Source organism: Lathyrus oleraceus, chromosome 1 (genome assembly GCF_024323335.1).
Source record: "Lathyrus oleraceus cultivar Zhongwan6 chromosome 1, CAAS_Psat_ZW6_1.0, whole genome shotgun sequence".
Taxonomy (NCBI): Eukaryota; Viridiplantae; Streptophyta; class Magnoliopsida; order Fabales; family Fabaceae; genus Lathyrus; species Lathyrus oleraceus.
In genome coordinates, this window is record NC_066579.1 from 205,946,694 (window position 1) to 205,961,640 (window position 14,947).

At 38.7% G+C, this 14,947-nt stretch overlaps 1 protein-coding gene across 1 annotated transcript; it reads right to left on the reverse strand.

The window, feature by feature from the left end:
- Window positions 1-12,388: 12,388 nt before the first annotated feature.
- Window positions 12,389-14,662, reverse strand: LOC127100035 (uncharacterized). Its single transcript, XM_051037418.1, has 3 exons — window positions 14,527-14,662; window positions 13,389-14,356; window positions 12,389-13,318 (listed from the first exon to the last, which is right to left on the reverse strand). The coding sequence occupies exons 1-3, from the start codon at window positions 14,660-14,662 to the stop codon at window positions 12,389-12,391; spliced, it is 2,034 nt and encodes a 677-aa protein (XP_050893375.1).
- Window positions 14,663-14,947: the final 285 nt, after the last annotated feature.

Here is a 14,947-nt window from a genome sequence, read left to right on the forward strand (position 1 = left end):
AAATTTGCACCTATCATTGTACATACATTCTCATATTAGGTCATAGCATAACATGGTCCATTGCATAGCATTGCACTGTCCTTTTTGCCTCAAGTGCAAGCTAATCAAGAGAATTAGGTCAAACTGATCAGGAGATCAGTCAACCAAGCAAGCAAGTGTGTTTCTCAAGGAGCCAGGGCCCTAGGGTTGGTCCAACATGTTCACATGACTTGGGGATCCATTTGAAGTGTTTAAGTCAAAGATTGGAGGCTCAGAGGTCATCAGTCAATGCACAATCAGTCAGAAACCCTAGAAAGTCAACCTTGGTCAACTGTGGTTGATTTTATGGTTTTGATGGATGGATTTGGTTTGAGAGAGCTTATTCATGTCCCAATAGGCCTCATATATCATGGCAAACAATATCATTGAAGAATTTGAAGCCAATCAGAAAATTTCCAAAAATAGAAACTGGACCTGTAATTTTAACTGCCAAAAATGGAAACTTCTTGATCCCAAACTTACATCATGATACAAGCTTCAAATGAATTTTTGACCAACATGAAAGTTGAAGATCTTGTTCTCCCATTTCCAAAAAATCCAAGAACTCTCAATTCCCATGTAAGGTTGGCAAGATATGATCAATTCATTTTCAAATTTTCTTGAACTTCAAAAGGCCATATCTCTCAAACCATTTGGCCAAAATTGGTGAGGTTTTTTCCAACAAACCACATTTAACCTCCTCTTTCCAAAAATGTAACTTTCATGTACCAAAACTATGTGGATCAAAATGGCTTTTTTTGAACTATCATGTTTATTTTCAAGAGTGGTGCAAAATTGAAGTTTTGAATTAAGCATTTTCCATCCAAATGACCAATTGGGATTGATTCAGAATGATAATTGTGACTTGTGCAAGGCCCATTTTCGTGCTCATACTACCACACACCACCATTTGGTCAAAATTGGCAAATTAGCAAATTGTTTCAATTGAGCAAAACATGATTAGCAAAGCAAGATTAGAGCTTAAACAGATAATATATAGCATTTTTCTGAGCATTGTGAAGCCCTAGCAGCCACACAAACACAGAAAATAGCTCTTGTTCTCAAAATCGATTTTCTTCATCTTTCAAAAAATCTGCAAAAACTTCAAAAGAACTTGACATTGCCTTGCCTAAAACAACATCCATACACCATTGTGCGCTTGTTTTCATCATCAATCACCAACTGGAACGGCCTTTCATGTTCTGTTTTACCAAGCACACATCAATGGTGAAACTCGATTTGGGCTATTTCCAGGAGAGCTGAGCTTTAAACCCTTCACTATTCACCTCCTGGGAGTTGTTAAAGCATCTGTTTCAAGCCAAAGCCTTCAAATCATCGCTGTTCCACAACTTTCTTCGAAAACAAGTAAGAAATCGATCTCTCTATTTCTCAAATCCATGCCATGCTTAGTGTAGATCTTTTGTTCCTGAGCATTTTGATCTTTGAATCGCATGAAATAGTTGAGTAATGGTTGAGATATTTTGAAATGAAGTTTGATGTTGTTTTTGATTCTTGCTCGATTCATGATGTGTGCTGTGTTTTATTGAAAATCATTGCTGGATTCATGTTATTGGTTGTTTGCTGAGCATTTGTGTGTATTCAATTTTGGTTTCTGGGAAAATTTTGCTGAAACACGATTTGAAGATGATGAGTATTCATGCTGTTCATGTTAGCAAACCCTAGTTTCCATTAGCCTTGCCCAGAAATCTGTTTTATACGTCGCATGGTTACTATTGGCCCATGAGCCAATCAAAACATTTCCCTGGCCGCGCCTAAACGGCACCGTTTGATTAAGTGGAGTCCATAATTACAGAAATGCCATTCTCGTTTTATTATTTCCAATTAATTCATTTATTTTCCTCATTTCATTTCATTTGGCATGGCTCACTTGCAAAAATCATAATTCATTCATCTTAATTCCAAATCTCATGGGAATTTTTGCATCATCTTCATCATGATCTCTACTTTTTTATCATAATTTTTCCAGAATTTTGTGATCATTGGTTTTTGTTTGGCATTAGGATTTGTAACATGTATCCTTTTCTTGTACATTTTGCCAATTCATTTGTGAAATGGTCATGACTTATCCATTGGCCCTGAAACTTTTTGTGTCCAAACTAGACTCATTCATGTTTGTTTTGATGTAAAGTTTGTGAATTTATCTTATCGGGTCATTGAGTTGTGAATTTTTGAAGTAGGGTGTGACAACTTGTGTCACACCATGGATGTGCAAATTGCTGATTTTTGATGCCATGCTTCCTGACCTCCAATTGAGCTGAATTTTTGCATGAACCTACTCTTATATGTCTAGTTTACTTGTGATGTTTCTTGGAATTATTTGTGCCATTTTCCATTTGTTTGAGATTTTCTCCCCTGTTTGACCCAAATGTTGACCTTATGTGATACATGTGCCCATTTGTTTTGTGAAATGCTCATACTTTATTAGATGGACATGAAATGTTACATGAGATAACTAGACATTCTCAGCTTTGCCATGGTTTTAGTCCCATTTATTTATCATACACCATCTCTGACTTATGATTTTTCTAAGTTGATGCATGTTTGGTTGACTTCTTTGAGCATGTTCAAAATTGCTTTGACTTTCTGATTTTCATTGACTGCCTTCCACTTGCCCAAATGAGATGAAATTTGACATGCTTACCATGCTATGTGCTAGGTTTGATCATGATTTATTTGGTGATTTTTGGAAATGTTTGAGTTGACTTTTGATGCAAGTCTTTCTGTTGACTTCTATGAGCTCTCATTTGCCATGCTTTGACTTCTTTTGCTTATGAAATGATGATGATGCATGATATGAACATGAAACCAATTGGGTTTGCTTCCTAAATGTTTGAATTTGATTTTGATTGGACATTGCTTGCTGTTTTGGCTTTTTCATTCCTTTTTGACCCTAGGCTTGCCCTAGTGGTCCTGTTACTCACCTTTGAGTTCATGTTTTCAGGTTGACCAACAAATAACCAATGAGACCAATTCTTTTTGATTGAGCTTGCTTGAATATCATTGACTAACATGTTTTGTTTTGTAGGTGGCTTGGCTCACATGCCTTAAGCCTTGTGCCTTGCACATTCATTTGCTTCTGATTAACTGTTGATGTCTGTTTCTTTTTGCTTTGTCTGAAGTTGTATACTAATGTCTGTTTGACTATTTCAGGTGCTTTTAGTTGCTCAGTTCCTTGTGAACTTTTGCTTTGCTTTGCTTGTATAAGCAATTTGCATTGAGGTATATTTCTCATCTTCATGTAGTCTGGAAGACCTGGCCTGTTACTTGGCCAGGCAACTGTCTGAAGTCCTCCTTAAGAGGCAATGTTTGTGGATGTTTAAATCTTGTCCTTGTACATAGTCAAAGACCTCCTAAGTGAAGAGGCAATTGGCAGAACCCAAGGGATATGCAACCTATCCCCTGCTATTCTGTGTGTCTTCTGCTTTGCTCACACCAGTGTGTTGATGCATTGCAGATACAAACCCAAGATCTTGTACAATCGTACAGTTGAGTCAGTTTTAAATGTGTAGAAGGGTTCCCACTTTCTGAACCCACGCATTCTTGTCTTAAGCTCTCCCAGGCCAGGGATAAGAGCTGTGAAGTCTCATCTTCACTCACCTTTCATCTGCTTCACCTTAGCCCCTCAATGGCAAGGTTAAGAGCTAACACTACCCAGTTCCAGTGGTTTGTTTGTTGAGGTTGATATGACCCCTCGACTAAAACCTAGCCTTGATGTTTGAGCCCCTTGTTGGTGTGTTTATTTTATGCTGTATGTGCTTGTGTGGTGTGATTGTATCCCCTAGGTTTGTTAGACTCCGCGTAGTCTCGTTTGCATGTCAATTAAGGTAGCACGGTTCCTTCGTATAGGACTTCCTTTCTTGCTTGAGCTTTCCTAAAACACAAACAAACATTATCCCCTCTTAAGGATACGTTAACTCCTTCTACTACAGATGAGTAAGTCTCCCAAGGTCGAGCATCAGGTAGATTGTGCAGTGACGTTGTCCACCTAAAAAACACAAACCAACAAGGAGAGTTTAGCCGAACTACGGCAACTCTGATTCTCATGTTCAGATGAGATACGTAGGCACGAGATGCGATGTCTTGTCGAGTTTGACTAACCACTAACACTAATTCTTTTCTCTCGCCCTCGTTGCGATTGAGACCTCCCCTTTCTCTTGCCCTAGTTGCAATCGAGACCCTTGCTTCCTTTGCCAGTTAGCTAGAAACCTTAACTTAGGGTTGACTTTGCATGACAACATCTAGGCTCGAGTCGTAGTCTCCCTAGTGTTGTGTCTCCCTCTGTTATCTGGTTAGGCTAGGTCCTTTGTCCCTGCGTAGGGGAACTACATCGCCCTGATCTTCATACCAGATGAAGTATGTAGGCAGGAGATTGAGCTGATCTCTCCGGGCGCCTTTTCTTTTCTTTTGTGTGTGTTGTTTGACAGTTATAGGCTCGAGTCCCCGACTCCCTATTAACTTGTTGTGTTGTTGTGTGCTTGGAAGCTGATGTAAGACCATCGAGTGGCATTCGGGTTCCAGTGTGTGTGCGTTTTGGTTCGGATGCTGATGTAAGTCCAGTGATTGGCATTCGGGCTCCACGTTTGCCTTTTCCTGTGTTTGTTTGCGTGCGTGTCAGCCGAGCTACGAATGCTCTGATTCTTCTCTCGTCCGAGAAGATACGTATGCATAGGATGCGATATCCTAGCGAGCATGTGTCGTTTCCCCAGTCCGAACTACTTCGACTCTGATGTCTATGTCTGATAGACTAAGTAGGCCCAGGATGCGATATCCTGCCGAGTCAGTCTTGTCTGTTTTCTTGTGTCTCTTTCAGCCAGTGTGTGTGTGTGTTTTGAGCAGCGTTTAGCAACCATTTTCCTTTCTATTGTGCGTGGATCCCGTCGAGTACGACGGATGCGTAGGGGTGCTAATACCTTCCCTTCGCATAACCGACTCCCGATCCCATTCTCTTTGGTCGCGAGACCACGTCTTTTCCAGGTTTACTCTGAGCGTTTCCTTTCCCTCTTTTGGGATAAATAACGCACGGTGGCGGCTCTGTTGTTCTTCTTTTCCCGCCGGTTTTTCGCGTAATGCGACACTCATATGCCGTACTCAGAATAATTTAGCAAGGCAGAGTATTAATTGAAAACGACATGATTAAAGTATTTATAACTGAGAATAGCATGGCATGCAAGTAATAAAAATAGTAAAGCATACAAATATTAAAAGTGGTAAAAAAACCTGAAATTGCGTAAAGTAAAACTTGAATTAATTTGAACTTGAAAATAACTGCAAGCTTGTTCTTGATCCAAAGTACAAACGATACGAAAAATAAAAAAGGTGTGACAATCCCTCAATGTGAGTTATTGCCACTTTACAGGTAATTTTTCTGCCTAAAACTAAGACGGAATTTTGACAGAGCTTATGCGCAAATTCAATTGATGTCTAACACTCCAAAAATGACCCTAGTAACTGTCCTGAACATGCAGACCTAGTGGGGGGAGAAATGGTTTAAAAACTACTAAGAAACTGCCCCACTAGCACAATTTTGTTTCTGCATGAAGATGACGAACACCATTAGGGAAATGGAGAACGCCATTGCCTTGCTCATTAAATGACGTGGCGGACAGTGGAGATGGCGAACGCCATCTAGTAGGTGGCGAACGCCATCTACTCAGAATAGCCAAAACTAAGTATTTTTCTCCACTTTAGCTCCTTTTCATTCTTTTCCGTGAGGCTTCCAAATCTCCAATGAAATCGGCTAACAACTTCAAAACAAATAAAATGGAAGTAAAAGGCGATAAAATGCATAAAAACAAAGACAGATAACATGTGAAATAAGCCTAAAAACACGATACGATTTCTCGTTATCAAATTCCCCCATACTTAGACCATTGCTTGTCCTCAAGCAATCACCCAACGCACATGATAAACGATTAAACACGATGTCTGAAACATAGGCACGACGACACTCTAAGTAGTACGAGACTGCTAGGATAATGCTAGATAAATAGGTACTAGATAACAATAACAAGGATATTGAGCGACACACATTCGCATTTCACGGACAAAAACTCCCCCTATGCAAAATCAATTTGAATCATGCCATTATAACTCGACCTATAATCTTTGTTCTTTTTCAACCTCTTTTTCATTCTAACACAACCACATTAAGCCTGTTATCCATACACATTCAAGGCAGGTGAACCTGTTAGTGACTATGATCTCATTTTTAACTTTTTCGCACTTACTAAGCAAATTTTGCTTAAGTATCAACTGAATTTTTAAGAGTTCGTACCGTTGGTCTAAATGATCGGGTGAGGATCACCTAACTTAGAAGGGACATATCTTATCACATATTTTTATATTTCAATATATGAATTTTTTTTCTTTGCTTGAGATCATACACTTATTTGCATCGACTTCCTTACTCATGTGTGTTTTAGGATGGTGCTGACTGCTAGTATAAACTACTCAAGGGGCTACTTAAAGAAACTTAGAATAAAGGTCTTGGCATAATGGTTATTCAAATCAATGTCGCATACTAAGGGAATTTAGGGTGTTAGGACGATACTGATATTATCGGCACTTTCCCAAGTCTATCTAACAAAGCCTAAAAATGAGAAACAAACTATATTATAGGTGTGTCATGCCATTGAATCAAAATATTTTTTTTATCACTGGGTGTCAAATCTAAGGGAATTTTCAAACAAAAGAGAAATATCACGCAATAGGAATCGACAACACATGTATGACTCGACACAAATTTAAAAACAACTAACTAGGAAAATAATGAAAATTAAAAAAACTTAAAAGAGTAAATAATAGAAAAGCGGTAAAGCTCTTCCTCCATACTTGAACCAAACATTGTCCTCAATGTTTTAGTGCAAGGTGGAGAAAGGAGTAGTGAAACCTGGTAAGGGGTTCAATGATGTCGTCCGCGGCCTCTGTGTCATGCAAAACCTCCTCTATCAAATGCAGGATGGGGAACATGATGCATGTACTCCCTTATACCTGCCACTTCCATGAGCACTATGTTCATCTGCTCGGTGAGGTCACCCGTGTTGATCTCGGTCCTCTCGACAAAGTCAAGTTGAGTCTCTATAATCTGATCATTGGTGACCCTTATCTCCTCCTGCTGCCTCTGAATATTCCTAAGTAGGACATCACGGTCCGCATCGACATCATTCTGATGTCTCAACTCACTTAGGATGTCATCAAGAGTTGTCCTCATGGCGGTATAATCATACTCCTCGCGGGGCTGATATCCGGATGAGGTACTTGCAAAAGAATCAGGGAAATCATGTGTGATGTATGCACGGGTTCCAGTCTGGGGAGTATCTGGCTCCATATAATCAGGCTTAGGAGCAGTAATATCAAAAGTCCAATTATCGCTCATTCGCACGTTGATGCGTGTGGCGCAAGATAAAGTAACTCCCTGAACCTCTCGGTTACTAATCATCAAAAAATATTTGTCATCAGGTTTATTCTTGATAAGGAGCATGCTACAGCAATAGTCAAGGCCGGCAAAAGGATTCTTTAATGGCTCAAGCGTAGGCAACTCTGTGCCTAAGTTCAACCCAAGGGATATAGATGTAATCAACCTTCCAACACAAATAGGCCCTTCTGTCCTAACACTGGTGGACTGGAAGTGTGCTAGTAAGAATGGTGTTGGGTTAAGTTTTGTTTCAGATAAGGCACAATAAATAAGGAAAAGGTCTCTAGAATTTATGTTTCCGGTATTCTCTCGACCAAATATAATGCTGGCCAAAATGCGGTGCAAATACCGAATGGACAAGTTTTGCATAGAGATAGCTTTAAGACCTTTCCAGTCGGTGGTGGTTTTTCCTGTTAGTTGCTTCCAAAAGTTGAGAGCGCTGGATTCCCATTCGCTCTCTAAAGGGTGTTGGCATGCAAACTCGTCTCCATGAGGGAACAAAAGTAAATCAGCCATTTGGTCTTGATTAATATTGTAACTTCTATTGAACATCCTAAAGTGTATAGTGTCGGTGGTACGGGATCCTCCTATAGGGGTGGTGCATAGAAAAGAACTTAAAAACTCATAGGTAAGTCGAGTATAGGTAGGACTAGTTAAAGTGAAAAAGTGAGACATACCTAGGTTATTAAGCATCCAATGGACACTGTCAAATAAACCCAAATCACAAAGGGTAACATCATCGGGGTACCTCATCGCTAAGACATCCCTCTTGAAGAGTTTGTGGCATCTTCTCCTTTGATTCTCTCCATTGATTCACTCGGCGAATGCAATTTCCATATAGTCAATCTCTCTTCTTGATCTAACTGCTCTTGGAGGCATGTTGAATGAAGGGAAAGAGGAATTGGAAGAAAAGGTTATGGGTGTTGTAAGAAGAGAAGAGTGATAGGAAAGGATTTTGAAGTTAGAAAGTGGGTGTTTGTGGATTTTATAATGATTTGGAAGAAGTGGAATGGTTAGGAGTTGAAGGGTTGGAGTTATAGATGTTTAGAGTAGGGAGTTTAGGATATTTAAATGTAGGGTATTGGAAAAACACGCAGGAGGGAAAATAAAAGAGAGGAAAAATGTTTGTTTTCCTGATATGGAAATCACCATTAGGCATATGGCGAACGCCATCAGCCTAAATTGCTGGGCCTTTTATTCGAAGCTAATGGCGAAATCCATTAACCTAAAATGTGCAATTTTTCAGCTTTTTCTTAAGATTACTGCAGGTAAGTTCTCCTAAGGTTATATAACAATTAGTGATAATTAAAACTAGTGGCCATAATTAAGAAGCCTAAAATTTGCAAAAAATAAAATAATACATGATGAAATAAAATAATTGACTGAAATGGAAATTACATTAATTAAAGATAGTAGTAACACATGTTCACGTCGATATATCGACTGTAAAGTAAACACAACTGAAAATTAACAAAGGGAAATAACTGATGACAATTAAAGTACTGAACTAGAAAACAGGGAAACTCTAGTGCATTCAATCGACACTAGCCATCATTTCGGTCCAAAAGAGCGTTTTAAGGAATGAACTTGCTGTAAAATATGATTGAACTGCTCATTAATGACATCCATAAATCCGAGGAGATCCACTCGAAGAGAATTGACTTCTCCTATAATGAAATCAACTTCAGATTGCATAACATGTATAACAGTGCCGAAATTAACAAGAGGAACGATATGATGTACATCAGAGGCGTGCGAATTAGCATCAGGGAAAATGGCTTCTGGGTTCTCATAATCTTGAGGGCCGTCAAGAGGTGTCGGAGATTCATCTTGGCCCTCTAAGTTGTAAAACCAATCATCACGGTTGTGGACATTAGTTTTCTCATGGTTTGAAAGTGTAAAATTCTGGACTACTTCGCTATCAATCAATAACTCAAACTTCACCGGTCCTAAATTGGCAATGATCCCTTGGTTGAAATAGAAGTTTAGGTGCATGGGACGAATACCACCAAAAGAATATAAGCGGTTAAGCGGGTATCTCAGGCCTAGAGCATCAACAATCATGGTTACTAACCCACCAATAATAATAGTAGCGTGGGTTTCTCGGGAAATCCTGTCGAGGTTTGCTAACATAAAGGCATCAGTATTCACTAGTATCCCTTGGGAGGCACAGTACAGGATAAAAAGTTCATCCCTAGAAACAGCAGTGATGTTCTCTTCCTTACCGAATAGGGTATGGGCCAAGATTTTATGAAAGTAGTGAATGGCAGGGTTGTGTATGTTTGCAGAAAACATGGTGTGAAGTTCAAGATGATAATTTCCGGTTATGGTTCCCCAGAAAAGGTTAAGGTCCAGGTCTGTAAAGGCATCATCAGGGGAAATGGTGTATGCATCAGGGCCACTAGGAAATCCTAGTAACTCAACTATCTCACGGTGGGTGAAACGATACTTGGTTCAGAAGATCCTAAATGTAGCCAGGCCTCTACCAAATCATATTCCCCTGTTAGGGTCATAATAAAGGGAACTCAGGAATTCAAGGGTGAGCCTATGGTATTGGCTATACCTCTTCCTCACAGCAAAACTATCCCAACCTACTTGGTTGAGAAGATACATAACAATGTCTCTTAATCCCAAGGTAGTCAGGGTCAATCCACCAGGATAAATAGAAAGTGCCATTTTCCTCTGTGCTAACATGTCAAAATGGCGCCTCTGATTTTCGCTCCTAAATATAACCTCCATATTGTCAACAGGCTCCATACTCCTAAGTTAGTGATAAGTTATCCTAAGTTATATTAGCCTGAAAGTAACAAAGGTTATATTATTAGTAAAAGGTACTACATGGAAATGTTAAAATAGTTAGTAGTAATAATAATAATAATAATAATAATAATAATAATAACAAACACAGAATAAAAATAAAAATGAAAATGAAAACAACTAAAAAGAAAAGATAAAGATTAAAGGTCATGGGTTTCCTTCCACGTAGCGCTTTGTTTAATGTAGGAAGCTCGATATCAATTGGAGCGGTGCTAATCTTTCGAAAGAGCGGGAAACTCTTCTAATTTGTAGCTCGTGCAGAAACCCTTATTCTCTACATGTGGTAGTGCTTAAGTCACTTCCTATTTACAACTAATGGTTCATTAGTTTTACCTCTTATTTCCACAGCTCCACTTTGGAAAACTCTCATGACCTCAAAAGGGCCAGAACATCCAGAACGAAGTTTGCCGGAAAATAATTTGAGTCGAGAGTTAAAGAGAAGGACTATGTCACCCTCTTGAATTCTCGCCTTGTAATTCGTTTGTCATGCCACTGTTTGGTTCTTTCCTTATAAATATGGGCATTCTCATTGGCATCTAATCTAATTTCTTCTAGTTCATGGATATCCAAAATTCTTCTCTCGCCTGTCGTTGTGTAATTCATGTTAAGGGTCTTAATGGCCCAATAAGCTTTATACTCGAGCTCCATATGCAGGTGACATGATTTTCTATAAACTAGTTTGAATGGTGTTGTTCCTATCGGGTTTTATAAGTTGTCCTATAAGCCCATAGAGCTTCATGAAATTTTACAGATCAACCTTTCCTAGAAGTTACTACGGTTTTCTCTAAAATTTGTTTGATTCCTCTATTGGAAACTTCAACTTGCCCACTTATTTGAGGGTGATATGGCTAGGGGTGGAAAAATGGGTCGGGGCCCGCGCACCCGCCGAAAAATGGAGGTCTGGGTTGGGATTTTGAGCCCGCCTACCCGTTTCGCCCGCCCCGCCAAAACAAAAATACCCGCCGACGGAATACATAATGAGGCAAGGTTGGCCCGCTAGCCCGTTAAAAAAAATTGAAAAAAAAACTACCTAAAAAATGTCCATAACCCATTTTGAAAAAAAAGGCATATGGCCCAATAATAATATCCATTAAAAAGAAGGTTCAACTTGTTCTAAGAGTGAATCTAATATTCTTGACCTTGATGATTAGAATTTAGTTTTTAAATGCTTCACTCTTGACCTTGATGGTTAAAAGTTAATGGTTGCTTGATGGTTTAACTTAAATATTCTATTTTAGGTAAATACTTGTTGAAGGTAGTATTTTTGATTGAAGGGTAATACTTTGATGGTTTTAGTCTTTTGCCATTTATACTTTCTAATTGTTGATTTTATGTTTTCTTATTGAAATGTAAAAAAATAGCCTTTTAATTTCTTTAAAAAATAAAAATAAAATAAAATAAAATAAGAGTGGGCAAGCCCGCCGCCCGCCAACCCGCCACCTTTGCGGGGTGGGCTAGATTTTCATGCCCATTTCAACTTGGCGGAGATGCCAGCCCCGCTTCTTTTTTGGAGGGCTTTAGGCAGGGCGGAGCAGGCAACCCATTTTGCCACCCCTAGATATGGCGTTGCTGCACGGTGTCAGACTCCATATCTAAGCAATAATCTTTCAAAGATTTTGGAAATGAAGTGAGATCCTCCGTCGCTAATTATGAGTCTTGGTACACCAAATCTATGGAAGATTTCATTTTTGAAAAGTTTAATTACTACTCGTGTATCGTTAGTGGGAGAGGTTACTGCCTCGATCCATTTTGATACGTAATCAACTGAAACGAGTATGTATTTGTTACCAAAAAAAGATGGGAAATGACCCATGAAATCTATACCCCAGACATCAATGACTTCTACTTCTAAGATACCTCTTAGTGGCATCTCATTGCATCTAGAGATATTGCCAGTGCGTTGGCACCGTCGCAATTTTTAATCGCGATGTGGACATCTTTCCATATATTAGGCCAAAAGAGGCCAAATTATAAGATCTTTGCACAAGTCTTCGAGGTGTTTGTGTGCCCTCCATAGGATGCAGAGTGGAAGTGAGATATGATATAATTTACTTCTGATTGAGGGACACATCAACGGAAAATGCCATCGGCGCATCTCTTAAAAAGTAGTGGTTCATCCTAATAGTAATGTTTAAGATCGTGGAATACTATCTTCTTTTGCTGGTATGTTAGGTCTGGTGGAAGCACTTTAGCAGCTAAGTAGTTGACAAAGTCAGCATACCATGGCAGGACGTTCTTGGTGCTAATAGATTCCACAACTTCATTAGTATCTGTGTCATTATACATTAAAGAGCATTCGATCGTCTCGCTTTCGTTTTCTGATTGGGCTACAAGTCGATCGTAAGGAAAATCGTCATTGATGGGCACTTGTTCAGGTTTTAGATCCTCAATCCTAGAGAGATGATCTTCTACCACATTATCGATGCCTTTCTTGTCTTTGATATCTAGATTGAATTCCTGTAAGAGTAGAATCCATCTAAAAAGTCTCGGTTTAGCATCCTTCTTACTCAATATGTACCTAATTGCGGCGTGGTCGGTATAGACAATTATTTTTGCTCCTACTGAGTAGGAACAAAATTTATCTAAAGCAAACACAACAGTTAAGAGTTCTTTTTCTATGGTGACGTAGTTCATCTGCACATTGTCTAGGGTTCTACTTGCATAATAAATATCATGAAGCTTTTTATCTTCTCTTTTTCCTAAGACAACGCCAACGTCATAATCACTAGTGTCATACATTATCTCAAATGGCTTACTCCAATCAGGCGGTTTCAAAATGGGTGCAGTAATAAGAGCAATTTTTAGATGTTCAAACTCTTTTAAGCAATCTTTGTCAAATATGAATTCAACGTCTTTCATTAATAAGCCCGTTAGTGGTTTTGTTATTTTAGAGAAATCCTTAATGAATCGTCGATAGAAACCGACATGTCCTAACAAAGTGTGAATTTCTCTAACAGTTTTCGGAGGTTGAAGATGTTCTATAATTTCGGATTTTTGCTTTATCCACTTCAATTCCTTGATCGGATACGACATGTCCAAGTACAATTCCTTGTCGGACCATGAAATAGCATTTTTCCCAATTTAATACGAGATTTACCTTAACGCATCTCTTAAGTACCTTTTCTAGGTTCGAAAGACATCCTTCAAGCATTTGATCAATGAATGATAATGGAAAGTGATCTTTACGAATGGCTTTATTTAATTTTCTATAGTTTATGCATATTATCCATCCAGTTTGAGTTCTTTTTGCTACGGATTCGCCCTTATCATTACTAACAACGGTAACACCTCCCTTCTTTGGGACGACATGTATCGGGATGACCCAGTTACTGTCGGATATCAGGTATATAATTCTTGTTTCTAATAGATTTTGTACCTCCTTTTTTACTACATCACTCAATATGGGATTTACTCTTATCTTATGCTCTATAGAGGTTTTATAGTCATCTTCTAGCATAATGTGATGCATACATATAAAGGGACTTATTCCTTTTAAGTCGGATATGTTATAGCCTAAAGCTTTCAGATATTTTCTTAAGACATGGAGTAATTTTTTGGTTTCTATCTGTCCCAAGTCAGTGTTGACTATAATAGGTCTTTCAAGCTCGATATCTAGGAATTCATACCTTAGATCTTTGGGTAATGTTTTGAGTTCTATTGAAGGTTTCTTGGGGCATGGCATTGGATTTGGTGTTAGTGCTAGACATTCTCTCAGACTGTCATCCATGTATGACTCACGCCAATTATCATCTTCGGATATAGGAGGTGTTGGAATCTTTAGTACTTCAGTATACTTAAATGGTTCCTTCTCCATTTCTTTCACACATTCGTCTATGACGTCTAAGAAACAACATGAGTCATCTATAGTCGGTGCTTGTAGGAATTTAGCTAAGAGAAATTCAACTTTTTCTTCTCCGACTTCGAATGTTGGCCTTCCTTTCTTCATGTCTATGATGGATCCGGCTATGGCTAAAAAGGGTCTTCCTAAAATAATAGGGATGTAGGAATCCTCCTTTATATCCATTATTACAAATTCGGTAGGAATATAGAATTGTCCTATACGAACGGGAATGTTCTCTAGCATACCTAGGGGAAATTTAACGGAACGGTCAGCTAGTTGTAGAGACATCTTTGTTGGTCTTAATTCTCCTAGATTGAGTTTTTTGCATGTGGATAAGGGTATTAAACTAACATTGGCTCCTAAATCATATAGAGCTTTGATAAACTTTCCAATTACACATGGTATGGAAAACTACTTGGGTCTTTCAGTTTAGGAGGCATGTTGTTTTGAATAATAGCACTACACTCGACAGTAAGCATAATGGTTTCGTTATCCTCAATCCTTTTCTTGTTGGATAAGATTTCTTTAAGGAATTTAGCATATGAAGGCATTTGCGTAATGGCTTTTGTGAATGGTATAGTGATATTAAGTTACTTCAAAAGTTCTACGAATTTCTTGAATTATCCTTCATTTTTGGACTTCACAAGTCTCTGGGGATAAGGGATAGGTGGTTTGTATGGTGGCGTAGGCACATAAGGCGGTTCTTTATCTTTTTCCTTTCCGCTTTCGTCTTCTTTTCCATCATTGATTGGTTCATTTACCTTTTCAGTTCCTTTACCAGAATTTTGATACATGGCCAGATTTTGGATTCTTGGGTTAACTGGTTCATCTATTTT

Excerpts from the sequence above, each read along its gene's own strand:
- LOC127100035 (XM_051037418.1), bottom strand. The coding sequence starts at position 14,662 with ATGCCTTCATATGCTAAATTCCTTAAAGAAATCTTATCCAACAAGAAA. Across the intron at positions 14,357-14,526 it reads TCCTAAACTGAAAGACCCAA|GTATGCTAGAGAACATTCCC; the intron begins GTAGTTTTCCAT and ends AATTTCCCCTAG. Across the intron at positions 13,319-13,388 it reads GTCTTTCGAACCTAGAAAAG|GAATTGTACTTGGACATGTC; the intron begins GTACTTAAGAGA and ends TGGTCCGACAAG.